General features: G+C 46.8%; 1 protein-coding gene across 1 annotated transcript; it reads right to left on the minus strand.

Moving 5' to 3' along the window:
- Positions 1–15,302: 15,302 nt before the first annotated feature.
- Positions 15,303–19,436, minus strand: CHP2 (calcineurin like EF-hand protein 2). The gene is made up of 7 exons (XM_082643792.1): positions 19,050–19,436; positions 18,561–18,633; positions 18,372–18,452; positions 18,115–18,245; positions 17,866–17,927; positions 16,979–17,101; positions 15,303–16,780 (listed from the first exon to the last, which is right to left on the minus strand). The coding sequence occupies exons 1-7, from the start codon at positions 19,114–19,116 to the stop codon at positions 16,727–16,729; spliced, it is 591 nt and encodes a 196-aa protein (XP_082499918.1). The 5' UTR covers positions 19,117–19,436; the 3' UTR covers positions 15,303–16,726.
- Between the last annotated feature and the right edge of the window lie 1,643 nt (positions 19,437–21,079).

Here is a 21,079-nt window from a genome sequence, read left to right on the forward strand (position 1 = left end):
CAGAGAACTCCCTTTTTCATATTCTTTTCCCTTACAGTTTATGACAAGATACTGAAGATAGTTTCCTGTGCTATACTGTAGAACCTTGTTGTTTACTTATTCTATAAAAAAAATTTTTTTAAGGGGTAATCTAGAAAGTAAAAATCTCCCCCTCCCTCCCCAGACCTCTATTCCCACTGCTCAGAAATAACCATTATTAACAGTTTCTTTGGTGTTCTCCATAAAAGTATCAACATGTATTGCTTGTGATTTTTTAAATGGCCATTTTTAGAGCTTCAAAAAAAATTATAACTCAATGTCCAATCTCTACCAGACTCTCCATTATGGGTATAAGGAATATTTCTAGAGAACTCTACGATGTTTCCATCTGCACTGAAGGATTTATGTTCTCAACAGTGGAACAGAAACCAGTATAATACTTGGCACCCAGAGAACTGCAACAACCTCTTCAATTTATCGCCCTTGGCTAATGTCGAAGGCATGATGCTTAAAACATCAAAATTTAGGAGATTGCACAAAAATGACACATTAAAAATACAAATGCTTGCTTTATATTGCTAACACATGTTGGTTAGGAAAAATTAGGCCAAAAGCATATTCAGAAAAATATTTTTTAATGCACTTCATTGACATACTATGAATAAACTATTTCTAGGAGACTTCTTTGGTATACTGCTTGGAGGAGGATGGGAATTAAGACGGAAACTTTAGAAATTATAGGGAAATATATTTTTCTAGAATTGGCACAGTATCAGATAGGAATTGCATTCAGCTACTAGTAACAGAGATCAAGTTACTGTGGATTTAACAATTTTAGGGTTTATTCTCTGTTGTAAAAGGCTAGAACCGGCATGGCGGCTCCACAAAGTTATTTGGGATTCAGGGTCCTTCTCTGATTCTTTGTATATAACTTCAAACCTCAGTGTCAAGGTTGTCCATGTTCACGTTATGGCTATGGAGCTCATGTTGTAATTGGGTAGAAGAAGAGGAAGGGAAAAGAGGGTTGTCCCTCGCAGCTAAATCATTGTCCATTAAAGAGATTTAAAGACCTGTTTACAGCTCATTGGCCATCCTTAACTGCAAAGGAACCAAAGAAATGTTGACCTTTAGCTGGGCACTTTGCCACTCCAAATAAAATCATCTTTTTATTTTTAAAGAAAGAGGGAATGGACAGGCTACAGTAGGCATCTAGCAACCTCTGCATTGGCACCTTCTCCAAGAAAAGGTATAACTTTGCTTAAGCAGGCACAAAAGTCTTAATCTTCCCAAATGTATTGCTCCTGTAGAGTCTCCCTGCTCTGTAAAGGGAACCATTCTCTAGCCAGATGCTCAAGTCAAAAGCCTGCGAACCATCTTTGATCCTTCTTTTACCTTACATTCCAACCATGAACATGTTTTGTTGACACCCCCTCCAGGATATGTCCCATACCTTTCTAAATCTAACTGCCACTGTCACCATCCTAGTCCAAGTCCCCCTCTTCCTGTCTGGTCTTCCTGCTTCCACTCTTTTTTTTTTTTTTCAGTGGCAGGTACCTAGGATTCCCCAGACCTGAAGAATCATGATTTCTAAAGAAAAGCCCCCAGCAACTCAACTCCAATAAAAATTAATTTTTAAAAAAAGAAAGAAAAGCCCCCAAGAAGCTGCATTTTAAATAAATCCTTGGGTAATTCTTTTATTATGATGATTAAATACTAATAACATAAAATGTACCATTTTAAGGTTTACAATTCAGTGGCATTAGATGCTTTCACAATGTTGTGCAAACTTCACCACCATCTATTTTCAGAACTTTTTTCATCACCCCAGTGGAAACCTCATACCCATCAAGCAGTCAAAATCCATTCTTCCTGTCCCCAGACACAAATCTGCTTTCTGTCTCTATGGATTTACCTACTCTGGACTTTTCATATAAATTGAATTATACAATATGTGGCCTTTTCTGTATGGCTTCTTTCACTTAGCATAATGTTTTCAGGATTCATCCATGTGGTAGCACGTGTTAGTACTTCACTTCCTTTTATGGCTGATATGTGGAAATATCACATTTTGTATATTCATTTTTTGGTAGACATTTGGGTTGCTTCTACTTTTTGGCTATTGTGAATAATGCTGCTAGGAACATTTGAGTACAGGTCGTTGTTTTGTTTTGTTTTGTTTTTTAATTAATTTATTTTTGGCTGCATTTGGTCTTCATTGATGCCCACAGACTTTCTCTAGTTGCAACGAGCAGGGGCTACTCTTCGTTGAAGTGCACGGGCTTCTCACTGCAGTGGCTTTTGTTGTGGAGCACGGGCTCTAGGTGCACGGGCTTCAGTAGTTGTGTCACGCGGGCTCAGTAGTTGTGGCTCATGGGCTCAAGAGCACAGGCTCAGTAGTTGTGGCGCACGGGCTTAGTTGCTCCGCGGCATGTGGGATCTTCCCAGACCAGGGATCGAACCAGTGTCTCCTGCATTGGCAGGCAGTTTCTTAACCACTGTGCCACCAGGGAAGTCCCTGAGTACAAGTTTTTGTTTGAACATGTTTTCAGTTCTTTTGCATATACACCTAGAAGCAGAATTACAGGGCCATGTGGCAATTCCATGTTCAAGTTATGGAGGAACTGCCAAACCCTGCTTCCATTCTGCCCCCTTATTTATTTTCCACACAGCAACCAAAGTGACTTCTTTAAAATTTAAAGCAGATCATGTGGGCTTCCCTGGTGGTGCAGTGGTTGAGAGTTCACCTGCCGATGCAGGGGACATGGGTTCATGCCCCTGTCTGGGAAGATCCCACATGCCGCAGAGGGGCTGGGCTCGTGAGCCATGGCGGCTGAGCCTGCGTGTCCGGAGCCTGTGCTCTGCAACGGGAGAGGCCACAACAGTGAGAGGCCCGTGTACTGCAAAAAAATAATAAATAAATAAACAAACAAACAAATAAATAAATAAATAAAACAGATCATGTTATAATCCCACTTAAAACTCTCCAACTGGCTTCCCATTTCTCTTGGAATAAAATCCAAGCTCGTTATACTGACCTATATACTATGGTCCCTGCCCCTCTTTCCAATGCATCCCTTAACTCTCTGTCTTCACTTCTAAACGCTTTCTGTTCCTGCCTCAGGACCTTTGCACTTGCTTTACCCTCTGGCTGGAGTGCTCTTCCTCCTAATCTTTCCATGGGACACTTGCTCTCAGCCTTGAGGTCCCACCTCGAGCATCACCTCCTTAGAGAGGCCTTCACTTACCACCTTATCTGAACTAGCCGTACCCCACCCTCAATTGCTGCCTATAGAATCACCCTGGTTTACTTTCTTTACAGACCGGACCCCTATCTGAACTTAACTCTTTAATATATGTTTGGTTGTATTGTCTGCCTCCCTCTCTAGAATATGAGCTCCATGACAGTGGAACTGTTTGTTTTGCTAATCCCTATAACACCTGCTTTCAGCTCAGTGCCTGGCAAGCCAGAATGTTAATGAATATTAGTAATTAATTAAGTAATCATTCACTCAAAACTGAGTCTGAAAATTTTGCTCAGAGTTAGGAAAGAGATTGGTATGGGTTTCAATGAGAAGTGGATGATCCGAATATTAAATTTAATAATTTTGTGAATTACAGTTGTGCTGGGAAGCGACAAGCAGACCTCTTGAATATCAACTTAGTATTCACTGAAGTATAATTATGAGAATTCATATATAAAATTGAAGGAATATCAGGAAGAGTGTTTAATTAAAAGAAACACTTATGTGATTGGAAACCAGCAATTTCTCAACAGACAGAATAGCTTAATGATTAAGAGTAAGCACCATGGACTTCACCACTTAGTAGTTCCATGACCTTGAGATTACTTCACATTCATACATAATTAAATGTGGGTTTAATTAAAAAAATACCTAACTCCAGGTTTATTGTAAGAATTAAATGAGGTAATGCTTGGGACTTCCCTGGTGGCACAGTGGTTGGGAAACTACCTGCCAATGGAGGGGACACGGGTTCGAGCCCTGGTCTGGGAAGATCCCATGTGCCATGGAGCAACTAAGCCCGAGTGCCACAACTACTGAGCCTGCGCTCTAGAGCCCACGAGCCACAACTACTGAGCCTGCGTACCACAACTCCTGAAGCCTGCGTGCCTAGAACCCATGCTCCACAAGAGAAGCCACTGCAGTGAGAAGCCCACACACCGCAACGAAGAGTAGCCCCTGCTTGCCACAATTAGAGAAAGCCCGTGCACAGCAACAAAGACCCAACACAGCCTAAATAAATTTAAAAATAAATAAATAAATAATAAATGAGGTGATGCTTGTGAAAGGTTTAGCTCATTAAGTAGCCCTTATTATAATTATGTTTTTATAGCTACAATTTAGTAAAAATATGACAATTCAAATGATATAGTTTAGAGTGATGTAACCATTAGAAAACTTTGGTAATCACTGAAAAAGAAACCGCAAACTCTATATTATGCCCATAGGATATGTGAACTCACCATTCAGTTCCTTTGACAAAAGTCTATTGAGCATCTACTATGCCAGACAACTGTCAGCCTCAGAAATATAGATACTGTCCCTGCTCTTAAGGAGGCCACATTCTTAGGTGAAGGCCATCAAAAAGAGATAATTCTGGAGTGATATGATAAATGCAGTGGCTGGGATAGCTCTAAGACGCTTCCAGTAATTCCAAGCCCCGATGACCATCAGAAGTGATCTCCTGGGAAGTTGAGGTTTTAAAAAACACTGAAGTAGACACTACCATTCTCCCCTTCTTCTAAAAAATAGAACTTTTAGCTATGGATTTGAGCATCCCAAATAAAGAGTACATTTCCCAGCCACTCTTGCATCTAAGTAGACTAAGCTCTGGCCAATGGATGTGAGGGGAAGCAGCGCATGCAACTTCCAAGTAGTGCACTGCAGCGGAAGGTGTGTGCCCTCCCTCTTCACCTTTCCTCTCTTCCCATTGGCTGGAATGCAGAAGACACAGTAGTGTGCCAGCTTGGACCATGTAGAGGAGAGTAGCTTTCTAGGAATGGCAGAGCAGCAATGTGGAAGGAGTCTGGCCTCCTAACAGACATCCAGAGCAGAGCTGTCATGTAATCTTTGACTTTAATGCAAGAGAGAGGTAAATGTCTATTTTCTTTGAGCCATTATTATTTGGAGTCTCTGTCACTTGAAGACAAATCTATTTCCAAAAAATATATACAAAATTCCTGGCCTTACCTCTGCAACTTTTATTGTAGTAGGTCTATGATGAAGCCCAAGTAACTATATTTTTTAAAGTTTCCCAGGGAATTTATTTTGATGTTCAGACAGTTTTGGGAACTACTGAGTTGCAAATGGCTCAACAAAGCACTACCAGAAAAGGTCTTGAATAGTAAATAGGAACTAAGAGTGGGGGAAAACACAGTCCAAGGAAAGAGGAAAGCCAGAATCAGTGAGAAACTACATGGTGCCACTGAGTAAGAACCTCAAATGTTTAGCACTCCTAGAACATGGAATAATAGGCATGCAGGAAAAATAGATGAAGCTAAAAAGACTGCAGAGGTAATGCATATCACAGAGGGCCTGGACAACTACCAAAATACTAGACATTTTAAGTTGTGGAAAACTGTTTAAGAGTTTAAAGGAGAGGAGTGACCCAATTAGACTTTTGTTTTTGTTTTAAAATGTTTAACGTCTTAGAACACTTGTCTTTATATGTTTATACACATTTTTACAAATGGGGTTATAATGTATATATTGTTGTCTTTTAATGACAGTAAATATTCATCTATAGCATCATTTAAAAAATTTATTTATTTGTTTGTTTGTTTGCTTATTTATTTATTTATTGGCTGTGCTGTGCGGCTTGCAGGATCTTAGTTCCCTGACCAGGGATTGAATCTGTGCCCCCTGCAGTGCAAGCGCGGAGTCCTAACCACTGGACCCCCAGGGAATTCCCTATAGCACCATTTAAAATAGATAAATACCACCTCATTTTATGAATAGGTATTATTTTTAACCAGTCCCATTATAGTGGTTTCATTCTTCTTCAGTTTAGCTAAGCTGGAACTACATTTCCAAGAGTTCCCTTCCCTATAGTCTGGGTTACAGTTGGCCATGAGAAAAACGTATGCAGGATTGGGCAGGCAGAAGTGAAGGAGATGTCTTTACGCTCTGAAGTTCAGCGTATGGCATGTTGCCACTCACACACGTTGCGACTGATCTGCTGTTTCACCTTGTCCATGTGGGGCAGCAGCCAGGCCTGCGGCTCCTCCAGCAACTCTGGGTCTCCTTTGGCTTCTCCAAATCCTGGGAGATGCATGTGATGGGTGCCTGCCCGTTACCCACATCGTCAAGGCTGCAGGTGGTAACAGGTTCCACTCTGTCCTCACCGGCTCCTGTTCATCTTTGCATTCGCCGACTTCATGTATATTTTTCCTTCCCAACTGTTGACATCAGGCCCAACACCAGAATTCAGAAGAGCCACCCCCTTACATACTGACTACTGGACCACTGATGACCTGTTCCCGCAGATGTGCAGGGTCTAATCTCTATACTAAGTTCCTTAGTCCCTTTCACCCTTAGTGGTTCTGCTTCTCTGACCAAACTCTAATTGAATCCTGTCTCTGTTCATCGGATTCTCTGGGAAGCAGACACTGAGACGGACTTAGGAGTGCAGTTGGGAGTAACACCTGGGAAGATAAAACAGTGAAGAAGCAGGATTGGCTAGAGAGAGCCTCAGATCGCAATGCAGACTTGGCACAGGTTCAGCCAAGTCAGCAGGGAGCTCTGGAGCACAGTTTCCTGCTAGAGGAGTCCCGTGGATGAGCAAAACTCGCCAGGCTCTTGCACCTTGCTCAGTCCTCAGCCAGGGCTGCCTCAGAAGAACGTGGCCTCTGCGTGAGAGTACGGCAGATCCTGAACAGATCAAAGGTGGAATCTGCCAGCTCCAGCACTCCTTGCAGTGAAGGACAAGTTCATTCTTTTTTTTTTTTTTTTTTTTACATCTTTATTGGAGTATAATTGCTTTACAATGGTGTGTTAGTTTCTGCTTTATAACAAAGTGAATCAGTTATACATATACATACGTTCCCATATCTCTTCCCTCTTGCGTCTCCCTCCCACCCTCCCTATCCCACCCCTCCAGGCGGTCACAAAGCACCGAGCTGATCTCCCTGTGCTATGTGGCTGCTTCCCACTATCTATCTACCTTACGTTTGGTAGTGTATATATGTCCATGCCTCTCTCTCACTTTGTCACAGCTTACCCTTCCCCAGCCTCTTCAATAAGTGGTGCTGGGAAAACTGGACAGGTACATGTAAAAGTATGAGATTAGATCACTCCCTAACACCATACACAAAAATAAGCTCAAAGTGGATTAAAGGCCTAAATGTAAGGCCAGACACTATCAAACTCTTAGAGGAAAACATAGGCAGAACACTCTATGACATAAATCACAGCAAGATCCTTTTTGACCCACCTCCTAGAGAAATGGAAATAAAAACAAAAATAAACAAATGCGACCTAATGAAACTTCAAAGCTTTTGCACAGCAAAGGAAACCATAAACAAGATCAAAAGACAAGTTCATTCTTGAAGGGACACCCCAGAGGCTGCCCCGCCCACAATCACACAGTTAATTGACTCCGTTTTTTCACGTTGCTATAAACAATACTTAGGTGAATAATCTAGCAGGTCAATCTTTTTGCACATCCATACGTATTTACTTAGGATTAATTCCCAGGAATGAGAGTTCTGGGTCAAAGCATAGGGCCAGTTTTGAGGCTTTTGATTTATAAAACCAGAGTGATCCTCAGAAGAATCAGGGTTTTAATTAGAATTTAATGAACACTGAGGCTGAACATTTTTATATGACTTTGGACATTTATATTTCTTTAAAAAAATTTCTTGTTCATATCCTTGCCTATATGATATTCATCCTTTTTAAAGGATTTGAAAGAGCTATTTATATGTAAAAGATTTTGACCCCTTGTCTGATATGTATAACGTAAACGATCCTTCTGTTTGCCCTTTGTCTTTAACTTTTTTCATGTTTTTTTGGATATACAGAATTTTTTATATATTTAATACTATTAATAGTTTCCTTGGTGATTATTCTTAGAAAAGCCTTGGCCACTCAAGATTACATTAATATTCAATTATATCCTTTTTTTAACCATGATGTTTTATTCTGTGATCTGATTTGGGGGGGTCTAATATATAAATATATAATGTTTTATCATACTGTATAAACTGTGTGTGTGTGGGTGTGGGTGTATAGCTGTCCTTTCTTTTTTTGTCCCATTGATCTTTCTGTAGCAATAGCCCAACTGTTTTAATTATTTTGGTTTCATAATAAATATTAACTAACATATAGTTAAGCATACACAAATATATTAAGCATCACCTCTGTTAAGTACTTAACAACTTTGTTTTAATTATTTTGGTTTCATGATAAATATTAACTATTTAACATAACAATGTTTTGATAATTTTTATTTCATGATAAATGCTAACTGGTAAGGTAAGACCCATCTTAAAATTTATTTTTTTTAAATGTCTACTTGTCTTCCCTGTAAGGTTATGCATCTGTTCCTATATCCACGTGTGGCAAGTAAAAGACGGCCATAAATTCTTTAATACTCCTCCCCTCCAGAGAGAGAATCTGTCTCCCCTCCTCTTGTGGGCTCTGTGACTGGTTTGTCCTGATACATTATGGCAGAAGTGATGTTGGGCCAGTTTCCCGGCCTGGGCTTTTCCACTTCCTGTCTCTTAGGACACTGTCTCTCAAGCCCTGAGCTGCCATGGAGGAAGTCCACAACCTTCACATTGCCATGCCAGAGAGCCCAGACTTCAAAGCATCCCTACCACGGTGCCACACCTGTAAGTAAAGCCAGTTGGACCCTCCAGACCAGCCCGTGTGCCAGCTGAATACCAGAGTGGACTCAGTCAACAGCACGTGCTGCAGAAGCATTGCCCAGCTGAGCCCTGCCCGAATCCCTGAACCACAAAATCATCAGGTATAATAAAATGGTGGTTGTTTTAAGCTAAGTTTTCAGGTGATTTGCTACGCAGCAACAGAACATCATATGATAGAACATCATGACTCCCTATGGGAGTAGACTTTCCTGCTCTGTTGACTTCAAGTTAGACTGTGACTTGCTTTGGCCAATGGTATCCAAGTAGACAAGACATATGTCAGGTCTGCACAGAAACTTAGCCACGTTTCCTGCAGCTCTTTTGCTGTCCCTCTGCCATGCAGCATGTCCCTGACAGAGGCTGCTCCTTCAGCCTGGGTCCTGCAGCATGAAGGCATGTGGAGCAGAGGGCAGCTGACCCACAGCTAACAACATACAGTGTAAGCAAGGAATAAACTCTTGCTGTCTTAAGCCATCAAGATTTAGGTGTTGTCCACTATCACAGTCACACTTAGAATAACATACTACACAGCTGTTATTTCTCTCCCCTTTCATCATTATTGGGAAAGCCCATTTCCCATGATGAAGTCTGAAGATGTCAGATATTCATTTTCCCAGCCTCCCTTACAGCTAGAGGTGTTCTTGTTCTGACCAATGACAAGTAAAGGGCAATCTATGAGTGGGTTATAGTTTTGAGAAATATTTTCCTCAGTGATCAAAATAGACAGACACGAAAGGAGTTATCTTTAGCTGCCCTGGTCACCCACCTGTTCTAGACACTATTCCTGTGAGGGTGTGTTGGCTAGAGCCACAGCAGCCATCTTGTAACCATGAGTCAACAAACCTGAGAATTAAAAGCCAATATGCTGAGGAATGGAGGGTTAACAAGATCTTAGATCTTTAATAAAATTGTTGAGCCACTCAACATCTCTAGGACTGCCTACCACCAAAAACATCTTATAATGTGAGACAATTGTCTCAATCGTGTAAGCCACTGTTAGTTGGTAATTCTGTTATTTGTAGCCAAAAACAAAAAACAAAACAAAACACTTAACTAGTGTACAGTTATCTGCTGATTTTGCCTTCCCAGAACCAGCATGCAACCTTTTTCTTCTGGCAACAGCATTCTGTCTTTTAAGGAATCGATACCACACACACACACACACACACACACACACACACACACACACATTTGACGCAGCGTTTGGTACAAGTGAGATTGCAATCTCCAGCTCCTGGGGTGAGCATGTGACCAGCCTGGCCAATCAGAGTGGTACATCCACCCAGCTATAGCGAAGTTTACTTCTTTAAGCTGAGGTTCATTTCTGTGTCTTTTGGCAAAGCTATTGGGAAAAAGAGGCTCCCTTTTCATTGGAATTGTTGCTGGGGAATGAAACCAACACAGAGAAAAGCAGAGTGCAGAGAGAAAAGACGGATTTCTGATGACATCAATGAGCCTTTGGGACTGTCCTTTGCCAAGTCTACCTTTGGACTTTCCGTCCAACAAAGTCTTATTCTTTCATAAGCTGGTTACAACGGAAAGATTCCTGACTGATACAGACCAGAGTCCTGGTTTACAGGTAGGGCCAAGGGGCCTCAGCTGAAGTAAAGCAGGTTGGAGGGCGGGGTGACATAGGGGAAGGACAAGACATAATAACTCTACGAGGTACTGCTGTTATCTGTCTCTTTCATGGATGTTGGAGGCTGACGCATTGAAGGGTAAAGTTCCTTACCCAAGGGCATTCAGTGAGTAATTAAAAGCGTCCAGGTTCAATCTCAGGCTTAATAGAACTCCAAAACTCAACTTATTTTTATTGAACCACACTGATTCTCAGGGTAGCTCTATAACCAAGAATCAAGTCTATGTAATGCCTCATAAACATCAAGAAGAGTTTTATTGGTGTGGGCTGGGCAGGGCAGAGGACAACTCATAGCTTCCTTCTATTGTATTTGAGAGTCAAGTTCAGAATTCTTAATTATTTTCCTGATTAGCCATAATTAGGTTTATACAACATTACTACTTAAGTGCTACTCCCCAGGGCTCCTACACACGCTGTCTCAGGTTCAGTCACCTTGGCAAGGAAAGGGGCTTCTGGAATTCCCATCTTATTTTCAGGATATGTAGATGGGTTCTTCCAGAAAACCCCAGGTCAGCGAAAGACCTTTGCAGCAGCCCTGGTGGAACAAGTGGGGGTTGTGCCAGTGCCTGTCCCACACCTCTCTGGGAATCGCCTCTCAAGTGGATCCCAAGCACCAGGCCTTCAGCTCCTCCCTTGATGACTCTTGCCTTCTGAGCCCAGCAGGTAGGCAAGTTCACAGGCCCCGTTTCCAAGCTCACAGTCTTACCAGGTGTGGACACAAATGTCAGCAAAGGGCTGTTGCTCTTAACATTTCCAGCTCTGTAATAAATCGTCTGTTGTAACGCCTTGCTACTTGTCCCTGGACCTGACCTGGTGAGTGGACTCCATTTCAGTGCTCAACCTTTACCAAACCCAAGCTGACCGGCAGCCAGTCCAAGAAGCAGGATGCCCAGCCCACCGATGGCTGCCTCCAAAATGGTCCCTGGACCCAGGACTACTGCCTTCCAGTTCCCCCAGCCAGTGGATCCCAAAGTGTAGGAAACACAGTGCTCATGTACCCAAGATGATTTTCAGAGGTAACCCCACAGTTCTAAATAACCCCAAATCACACAATGAAAAGGCGATTCTTTCTCCATCCTGTAGATCACCACAGAGGAGCTGTGTTTCAGGCAGGTTTGTCTTTTTTTTTTTTTTTTTTTTTTGCAGTACGCGGGCCTCTCACCCTTGTGGCCTCTCCTGTTGCGAATCACAGGCTCTGGAAGTGCAGGCTCAGCGGCCATGGCTCATGGGCCCAGCCGCTCCGCAGCATGTGGGATCTTCCCGGACTGGGGCACGAACCTGCGTCCCCTGCATCGGCAGGCGGACTCTCAACCACTGCTCCACGAGGGGAGCCCCAGGTTTGTCTTTTACAACTCTTTAACACTTGCTAATCTCTCTTTTTGACATTTGTTTGTTTCTTTCTATGTATTTTGTTTACGGCAGTTTCTAATTTACAGGAGTGATATTCAGTTCCTTTATAAGCTCAAATACATAAATTTTTAAACAAGTCAATTCATAGACAAATAATAAGTAAATAATGGCACAGCTCGTAGAGACTGTATGGCAACAATGACGAGGGTGGTAGACAAATCACTGCATTTGGCAACTGCTAATGACAGCACAGGGCTCCCCACCGGTGTCATCAGAGCCCCCCACCCCCAGAACAAATCCATAGGCAACTCTGTCAGGGTCGATATCAAGAGGATGAGTTTCAGACAGTTTATACCACAGCAGCCAGACGGGTGCCCCGCCCTCCTGCCTGACAAAGGTCTCCAACCTCCTAAGCTTGGTGAGATCCTGAAGACTTCATGCTGAGAAAAAGTGGGGGCGGGCCTCCCTGGTGGCGCAGTGGTTGAGAGTCCGCCTGCCGATGCAGGGGATACGGGTTCGTGCCCCGGTCTGGGAGGATCCCATATGCCGCGGAGCGGCTGGGCCCGTGAGCCATGGCCGCTGGGCCTGCGCGTCCAGAGCCTGTGCTCCGCAACGGGAGAGTCCACAACAGTGAGAGGCCCGCATACCGCAAAAAGAAAAAAAAAAAAAAAAAAAAAAAAAAAAGTGGGGGCAGTTTGCTCCCTCACCCACCAGAATAGCAAGTAGAGGCTGGGGGATCCCCCAGGCCCTCCAGGGACCCTTATTCGGTCAGGAGCACTACTCACTGGCACAGAGCAGGTGTGGACCCAGAGGCTATGGGCCAGTGTTATGCCCGGTGCCTTGTGGTGGTTGAAGAACAGCTCACTGGTAGCTGTCACCGGGAGCCTGGCTGGAAGCTTTTTTAAAAAATATTTATTTATGGGCTTCCCTGGTGGCGCAGTGGTTGAGAGTCTGCCTCCCGATGCAGGGGACACGGGTTCGTGCCCTGGTCCGGGAGGATCCCACATGCCGCAGAGCGGCTGGGCCCGTGAGCCATGGCCGCTGAGCCTGCGCATCCGGAGCCTGTGCTCTGCAACGGGAGAGACCACAACAGTGAGAGGCCCGCGTACCGCAAAAAAAAAAAAAAAAAAATTATTTATTTATTTGGTTGCACCTGGTCTTAGTTGTGGCTCGCCAGCTTCTTAGTTGTGGCATGTGAACTCTTAGTTGCGGCATGCACGTGAGATCTAGTTCCCAGACCAGGGCTTGAACCCAGGCCCCCTGCATTGGGAGCGCCGAGTCTTACCCACTGCGCCAACAGGGAAGTCCTGGCCAAAAGCTTTAGGTCAGCGTTTCTAAAAGTTTAGTCTTTGGACCTCTAACATCAGAATCATGTATTAAAAATACAGATTTCCCTGGAGACTCAGGAGCTCTCAAATGGGGCCAAAGCGTCTGAACTTTTTAATCAGATGATATTTACTGTCAGGAAAATTTGAGAAACACTGTAATGGGGAAAAGACCACGGATAAAGATTCATTCCCTCTCTCCCTCTCCCTCTCCTCTATTTCTCTCTGTACACAAATCTTCCTCCACAGTGCCTGGAAAACATAGCCACTCAGTGAGATTTACACCTTCCCCCCTCCTTTACTTGGAGCCCAAAACTAAACAAACATCTCTCAATCAAAAAGTCTTTGCTTATGTAAAAATCCTGACAAAAACTCAAAATTTCGTAAGCAATCAAATATCCTCCTTGCCCCCTCCCCTCAACTGTGAGCCTCACCTGTCAGAATCATATGATCAAAGTGCAAAAGTTGAAGTGGGGCTAACGTGCCACCCCAGACAACTTCACGTTCCTAGAGCCCCAAAGGTGCATAGTCTTTACATGGCCTCAAACTCCCTGGACTCGGAAAGCGCCAGGAGCTGTACAGTCACCTAACACGGTGCTCCCTCTGGGTGTCCCACTGAGTACCTGCAACCACAGAGGACTGTGAGCTTGTGTTCTGGAAGGTCTAGCACATCTCAGGTTGAGTTTCTCCAGAGCATCCTGAGACAACGCTTTGACAGCTAGCTGTTTATATGTGAGGTGATGCAAGAAGCACTGACAGGGGAAAAGGAGCCAAACAGGGTGCCATACCAAGGAGGTTAATACCGTAGGCAGCTGGGGCTCAAACCTGCTGGAGATTTCTGAGAATGAAGAGAACATGCCCCTGTGGTCCCACCTGAGGGGTGAGGAAGCGGGTATTTATCCTCCAATTTCCATCTGTCATTGGTTGAGAGCTGCTTCCATGGACGTTGACTCCCTGGCACTTCCACCTGCCCCTCACAAAGTCTGAGCACATGCCTACGGCAGGCAAAGCCCTTGGGCAGTGTCACCCATGCTTGCAGGAAGAAGCCGTTGAGGTTGCTCAAAAAATTAAGAATAGAACTACCGGGCTTCCCTGGTGGCACAGTGGTTGAGAGTCCGCCTGCCGATGCAGGGAACGTGGGTTCGTGCCCCGGTCCGGGAGGGTCCCGCATGCTGCGGAGCGGCTGGGCCCGTGGGCCGTGGCCGCTGGGCCTGCGCGTCTGGAGCCTCTGCTCCGTGACGGGAGAGGCCACGGCAGTGAGAGGCCCGCGTACCACACACACACAAAAAAAATAGAACTACCATATGATCCAGCAGTCCCACTTCTGGGTGTATGTCCAAAGGAAATGAAATCACTATCTTGACGAGATATCTGCACTCCCATGTTCTTTGCAGCCTTATTCACAATAATCAACCCATCCATCGACAGATGAGTAGATAAAGAAAGTGTGGTATATGCATACAATGGAATATTAATCAGCCTTTAAAAAGAAGGAAATCCTACCCTTTGTGACAACATGGATGGACCTGGGAGACCTTATGCTGCATGAAATTAGTCACAGAAAGACAAGTGCTGCATGATTCCTCTTCTATGAGGCATCTAAAATAGTCAAATGTGGGCTTCCCTGGTGGCGCAGTGGTTGAGAGTCCGCCTGCCGATGCAGGGGACACGGGTTCGCGCCCCGATCGGGGAAGATCCCACATGCCGCGGAGCGGCTGGGCCCGTGAGCCATGGCCGCTGAGCCTGCGCGTCCGGAGCCTGTGCTCCACAACGGGAGAGGCCACAACAGTGAGAGGCCTGTGTACCACAAAACATAAATAAATAAATTAATTAAAATAAAATAAAATAGTCAAGTGTGCAGAAGTAGTCAATGGAATGGTGATTCCCAGGGGGTGGGGGGAAGGGGATATGAGAATCTGTTGTTCAATGGGTAAAAGTTACAGTTATACAAGATGAGTAAGTTCCAGAGATCTGCCATACGACAGAGTGCCTAGTCAACAGTAATACTGTGCACTTAAACATACGTTAAGCATGTTAGGTCTCATGTTACATGTTCCTACTATACATGTTAAAATAAACCTAAAAAACAAAGGGAAACAGGAAATTTTTGGAGATGATGGATATGTTTATTACCTTAATCATGGTAATGGTAATACAAGTATATACACATGTCCAAACTCACCAAATTGCATACATTAATTATGTGCAATTTTTTGTATACCAATTATATCTCAATAAAGCTGGGGGAAAAGTCATTGACATATACAGTAATGGTGAATGCCGAGCAGCTGATGTGCTGATAAATGTTTAAAAACAGGCTCTCCTAAGCAGAAAAGTGCTGGACTATTGCATCTGCCAATGTCTATGGTGTAAATATTCCCACTGCAGCAATTTCAAGCTACCAAGTCTGACATCACTGAAAGTAGACTTAGGAAGATAGACACACAATTGGCTCCCAATGTGTCTTGTATCAAAGTGCTGATACAAGACAACTCCAGCACAGGCCTGGGAAGGGATATGAGCGGGGTACCGACAGCATCTCCTTTACGTATAGCCAGAGTGCTTTGCTACAGACATAGAATCTCATGATTTTATGTGACTTTTACACTCTCTTCTGTGATATGCCAATGCTTGAACATCTTACTATGAAACAAAATGGAAGTACTCTCCAAACCTTTTAATTATTTCATACTCTAGGAAGGTATGTCTTGTCTATTATTTTTACATCACCTCTTCCCCCACTACCCACCTTCATCAGTGAAAACCCACTTAAGAAGCCAGACTTCAAGGATCCCTTCATTTGGTCAACCTAACACTAATGGATATCTCTTGTTTTGCCTGACCAGCATCATTTCCCCTTCTGATAATAACCCTGCATTTTCTTTTAAGCAACCATCCTTTACCCCATCTTGAGTCCTCCTCGGGCCTTATTTCCTGGCTCTGGCATTTAGCACATGACAGTCCTGGCCAAATAGAAAGTTCCATTCCCCTGGAGAAATGACAAGGTTCCAGGGGGGCTAATGAGACTCTTTGCTTGGAATTATTGAACAAGAAAATCTCTTCCCTCTGCATTAATAGGCTAGTAGGATGGAAGCCTGGAGCTGCTGGTGGCCATCCTCCACTACAAGGAAAGAGCCCACCTGAGAACAAATACAACACAAAAGAAAGCTGAGATGAGAGACGGAAAATAACTGAGTCCGGATAGCATCATTTTGGTCCTTGGATTCAGCTGTGCCTGAGACACTTGCAGACTTTCCCAGTTTTCTGGATACTTCCACACTTTTTCAATATATGAACCCATAACATTTTTTTTACCTGAAATCCCCTTGATTTGGGTTTTCAGTCACTTGCAACCAAAAATTTTCTGGCTGATTCACAGATCTGAGATCAAATGAGTTGGTAAACACCCCTCCAAACTTTTCTCTTTGGTCCTAGTTAGAGCTCAGTGTACAAGTAAGAATACAGTTCACTGGGGCTGGGCCTCCATGAGGAGGAATCCCAAGCAGAACTGGTCCATGTAAGCTACCCATGGCACAAAGGGGGTCACTTCAGGATCCGGATGCTCATTTTCTGCTCGATGTTCATCTTCTCTAAGGACTGCGGGGAGATGGGTGGTAGTCAAAAGGCTTGAATTCCAAACCTCTATGCTTCCAACCTCCTCTCCCATCCCCCAGGCCCCATGATTCCCTGGGGGACCCCCTCTCTTTCTGCCCTCCTCCTTCCAACTTCATTTCCCATGTCCACCTGTCCTAGGGACTCCTGGTCTCAACTTCCCAGGCCTGAGGGCATCCTGACCTTGGCGAACTCCAGGAAGGACACAGCGCCATCCCCATCTTCGTCGGCTTCCTGCACTGTGCGGTCGGCAATGCTCTCCAGCTGCTCTTCTGTCACCTGTACCCCAAGCATCAGCCGGAGTACCTGGGTGGTGGAGGAAGAGACAGAGACAGCCATAAGGAGGAGGCACAGGGACTACTAACACCATCCCCCAAACCTAGTCCGCATCACCCCAAATGTTAGTACCAATTTTGTAATCCATCCCTCATTCATTTTCCCCCGATTCCAGTCACTTCCCACCACAGCCCCCAATAATTCCCCCATTGCTTCTCCATCCAACCCCCCCATCTGTCATTCACTATCCCACTCTCACCTCAGTAATGTGCCCAAGCTCATTACTCAAGCCCAACCTTAGAACCCAGTCTCCACCTATCCTCCACCCCATCCCCCATCTCATCCTCCAACTAGTCCCAAATCCATCCACCACCTCATCACATCTATCCCAGAGTTTCTCAGTCTCAGCACTATTGACATTTGGGGCCAGATAACTCCTTTTGGGGGGGGTGGGGAGGGGGGCCACCCTGGGTATTGTAAAATGTTTAGCAGCGTTCCTGACCTCTACCCACTAGGTCCCAGGAGCACCACCCCATCAACCAAAAAGGTCTCTAGATATTGCCAGTGTCATTCAGGGGGCAAAATCACCCCCAGTTGAGAGCTACTGATATATTTCCAACCTCATACCCAAATGTTCCCCATCCCATCTCCCAACTAACCCACACTCCAACCCCACCCACTCCCATTCCCCACCCAACACCCCAGACATCTGCGTCTCCCACCCACCAATCATCCCTCCATCGCCCACAGCCATTCCGTTCTACCACTCCCCCCTTCCCTTGGGTTCTTCCAACCTGCAGCATCTCATGCCTGGAGATCTTTCCATCTCGATCCAGGTCGTAGAGCTGGAATGCAACTGGGAAGAGAGTGGAGGGGGAAAAGGAAGGTGGGTCTTCCCTGGCTCTCTTCCCTTCAAAGTTCACCTTGGAGGAGTGGGGTGCGGGGGACACCAATGGGTCCACACAGGGAGTGGAAGGTGCCTGGGCCTTCTCAACGGGTGTGGTCAATCTGAGGTCCCACTCGGGTAGGGGGCACAGACTCACAGCGAAGTTTGTTCATTCTGCTGTTGAGGGGCTCGGGTTCCCTGGGGTCCCGGTTTCCGTGGTCCTCATCATCTACAGGTCGAAAGTGAGCCAGGACTCTGACAAAGGCTGGGAAGTCCAGTTGCAGACTCCTGGGGGGTGGGGGGAGGCAGGCAATGGTGCAGGCGCGGTGGTCGCCGTGGCCCTGCCTCTGCCTCAGTCGCTAACCTTCCCCCCCAAGCTCTCACCCCCACCTCCCCACCCGCGGCGAGGCTCACCCGTCAGGGAAGAAGCTGTCTATAATGCGGTCTCCCAGGGGGTTCACGGCCAGCGCCCCGATCTGCTGCAGATCCACGCGGCTGGAAAGTCAAAGTTTAAGGGGGGTGGGGCAAAGACGGAACATGGTCAAGGAGGGGATGGGGTCAGAGAGGCAGAGGTGAGAGGTCAGAAGGCCAGCTCCGGCTCACCTGAGGTAGCCCTTCTCATTACTGTCAAGCGCTCGGAACCGGTAGTAGAGGCGGAGCAGACTGGCCTGCGAGACTGCGGGAGCGGAGGCGGACGGTGACTCCCCGAGGACTCTGGGGACGCGGCCGAACCCCGGGATGCGCTCCATGCCCAGGGCGGCCGCGGGGGTTGAGCGGGGGGCGGGGGGCTGGCTGGAGGGAGGCTCCACCCGGGCCCCGGGGCCGAGCGGGCGGAGTGGGACCCGGGAGATCCGGGAGACCAAAAGAGACCAAAGGCACCCCCTCCATCCGCCTCCGGTCCTGCAGTCTGCCTCGACCCCGGCTGGAGGCTAGCTGGGTGCCCACAAGCCTGGAGCCGGGACCCCTGGGTGAACGCGCCCCCCGCCCGCGATCCCGGCCGCTAGGATCTTCTAGGTTCTCCCGGCCCCGGGACCTTCCCCCGGAGCCCCCCGGAACCCCACCGGGTCCCCGGGCGCTATGCGCCGCACTCACAGCCGGTCTCCCTCTGGATGCTGTCCACGTCGGGGATCCTGGCGGCGTGGGAGCTACGGGAGCCCATGGCCGAGCTGCGCCGGGGCCGGCGTCCTCCCCGCCCGCCTCGCAGGCGCGGCCGCGTGGTGGCCCCTGGGCCGAAGGCCACAGCCCTGGCGGGGAGCCAGGCTCCTGAACCCCGCCGTTCCTCGCCTCCCACCCGCAACCCGGGCGAATAGAAAACCGTGCCCGGGTGGCGGGGTCAGCGGGGCGGGAGCGAAGAACGCGCGGTTGCATCCCGAGACTCTGAGGTCGGGCGGGGAGGGGAGGGGCTGGGCTGGGCCGGGTCCGCCGGCCGCGAGTCCCCGTTCCCACGCTCGCCCCGGCACCGACCCGCCTCCTCCCGCCCGGCCCAGCCCTCCCTCCCGGCCCTGGGCCTCCCGGGTGCCGCTGAGCAAGGCTCGAGGTCCGCCCTTCTTCATCTGGAGACAGAATCCAAGTCCTTCTGGGAAGTGGGTGACGGGTGGGCAGGGGAGCTAGACGTATTCGTCCCAATTCGGGATGGCCCCAGCCTGGGGCCCCCTACCCAGGCAGGAGGGCCTGGAGACAGAGGCCTTGAAAGAATCCCAAACGGGGCTGAAGCGAGGAGGGTTGGGAGGCGGAGAGCAAGGGCTGGTTTAAGTAGAAGGAGCGCCGGGTTTGAAAGACTTGGATTGGAATCCCAGCTATGCTTCTCACTCTGGACAAGTCAGCGTATCTTGGTTTCATCTCTTTTGTTTGGTTCACATAGCCTTGTTGTTGTTTAACTGAGTCAATGCTTAAAAATCTGGATATTTAACCCCAAATCCCAAATTCCTGGCTTCTGAAAAATCAGATCTGACACCACGAGGCCCGCAGTCCTGCCTGGCGCCGCTTGGGGGCAGCTGGGAACAGCTGCCATGTGTAGAGGGGGCATCCTGAGGGGTCCTCCTGCTATAGTCCCCAGCCAGCCCGGCTGCTCCCTTACGAGCCCTACTGGGCTCTGGTAGAAGCTCCAGCTAAGGGACTGACTAAGCCCTCCGACCAGCCCTCAAGCACCAGGGGAATCCACATGCAGCCTGAGGGAGCGTTACAAACCTCACTGTCACCAACCTTAACATAATAATAATAACGACAGCAAGGGCGCTCATTTTTTTGAGCACTCACCATGGGCCCTGCACTTTGCTATGCCTTTTAAGTGCATTAACTCAGGTGCTTGCTACACTGCCATCTTCCCACTTTTCTGTGGTGGAGGCTGCCATCGCTTGAAATAGCTGTGAACTGTTATAAAGCATGTATCCTCCATGGGGGCCACATCACCCCCAAGGGGCAAAAATCTTCTTTTTATGTATGAAACACAGACACACATATAACACATAAATAGATATATTTATATATCTGTAGTATTAAAATTTCATGGGAGGGACTTCCCTGGTGGCACAGTGGTTAAGAATACGCCTGCCAATGCAGGGGACACGGGTTCGAGCCCTGGTCCGGGAAGATCTCACATTCCACGGAGCAACTAAGCCCGTGTGCCACAACTACTGAACCTGCGCTCTAGAGCCCACGAGCCACAACTACTGAGCACATGCGCCACAACTACTGAAGCCCGTGCGCCTAGAGCCTGTGCTCCCCAACAAGAGAAGCCACCGCAATGAGAAGCCCGCGCACCGCCATGCAAAGAGTAGCCCCCGCTCGCCGCAACTAGAGAAAGCCCGCGCCCAGCAACGAAGACCCAACACAGCCAAAAAAAAAAAAAAAAAAAAAAGATTTCATGGGAGAGGGGTGGTTAAGGGAAAAAAAAGTCTAATAATGCTCCTTAAGTGGGGGGTGATAATTTTTTAAAAGTTGAGAAACTCAGTTGTAAAGGAACAAGCACCACAGGTGTCCAGCTTTGCATGTATCATTACCCTCTCTTCCCCCATCATAATCACATATATACACAAATTTCCCAAGGGGAAAAAAGGCAAGCTGTTCATTACAAGGGTTCAAGTTCATACCCGCCTTGGAGAGAGAGAAACTGGAGAAACAAT

The sequence above is a fragment of the Mesoplodon mirus genome (assembly GCF_964341445.2).
Source record: "Mesoplodon mirus genome assembly, chromosome: 15".
NCBI classification, from domain to species: Eukaryota; Metazoa; Chordata; class Mammalia; order Artiodactyla; family Ziphiidae; genus Mesoplodon; species Mesoplodon mirus.

Coding starts and splice junctions, on each gene's coding strand:
- CHP2 (XM_082643792.1), bottom strand. CDS start 19,116: ATGGGCTCCCGTAGCTCCCACGCCGCCAGGATCCCCGACGTGGACAGC. Junction 18,453..18,560: donor AATGAGAAGGGCTACCTCAG/GTGAGCCGGAGC, acceptor TTGACTTTCCAG/CCGCGTGGATCTGCAGCAGA. Junction 16,781..16,978: donor CCTTCCTGGAGTTCGCCAAG/GTCAGGATGCCC, acceptor ATCTCCCCGCAG/TCCTTAGAGAAGATGAACAT.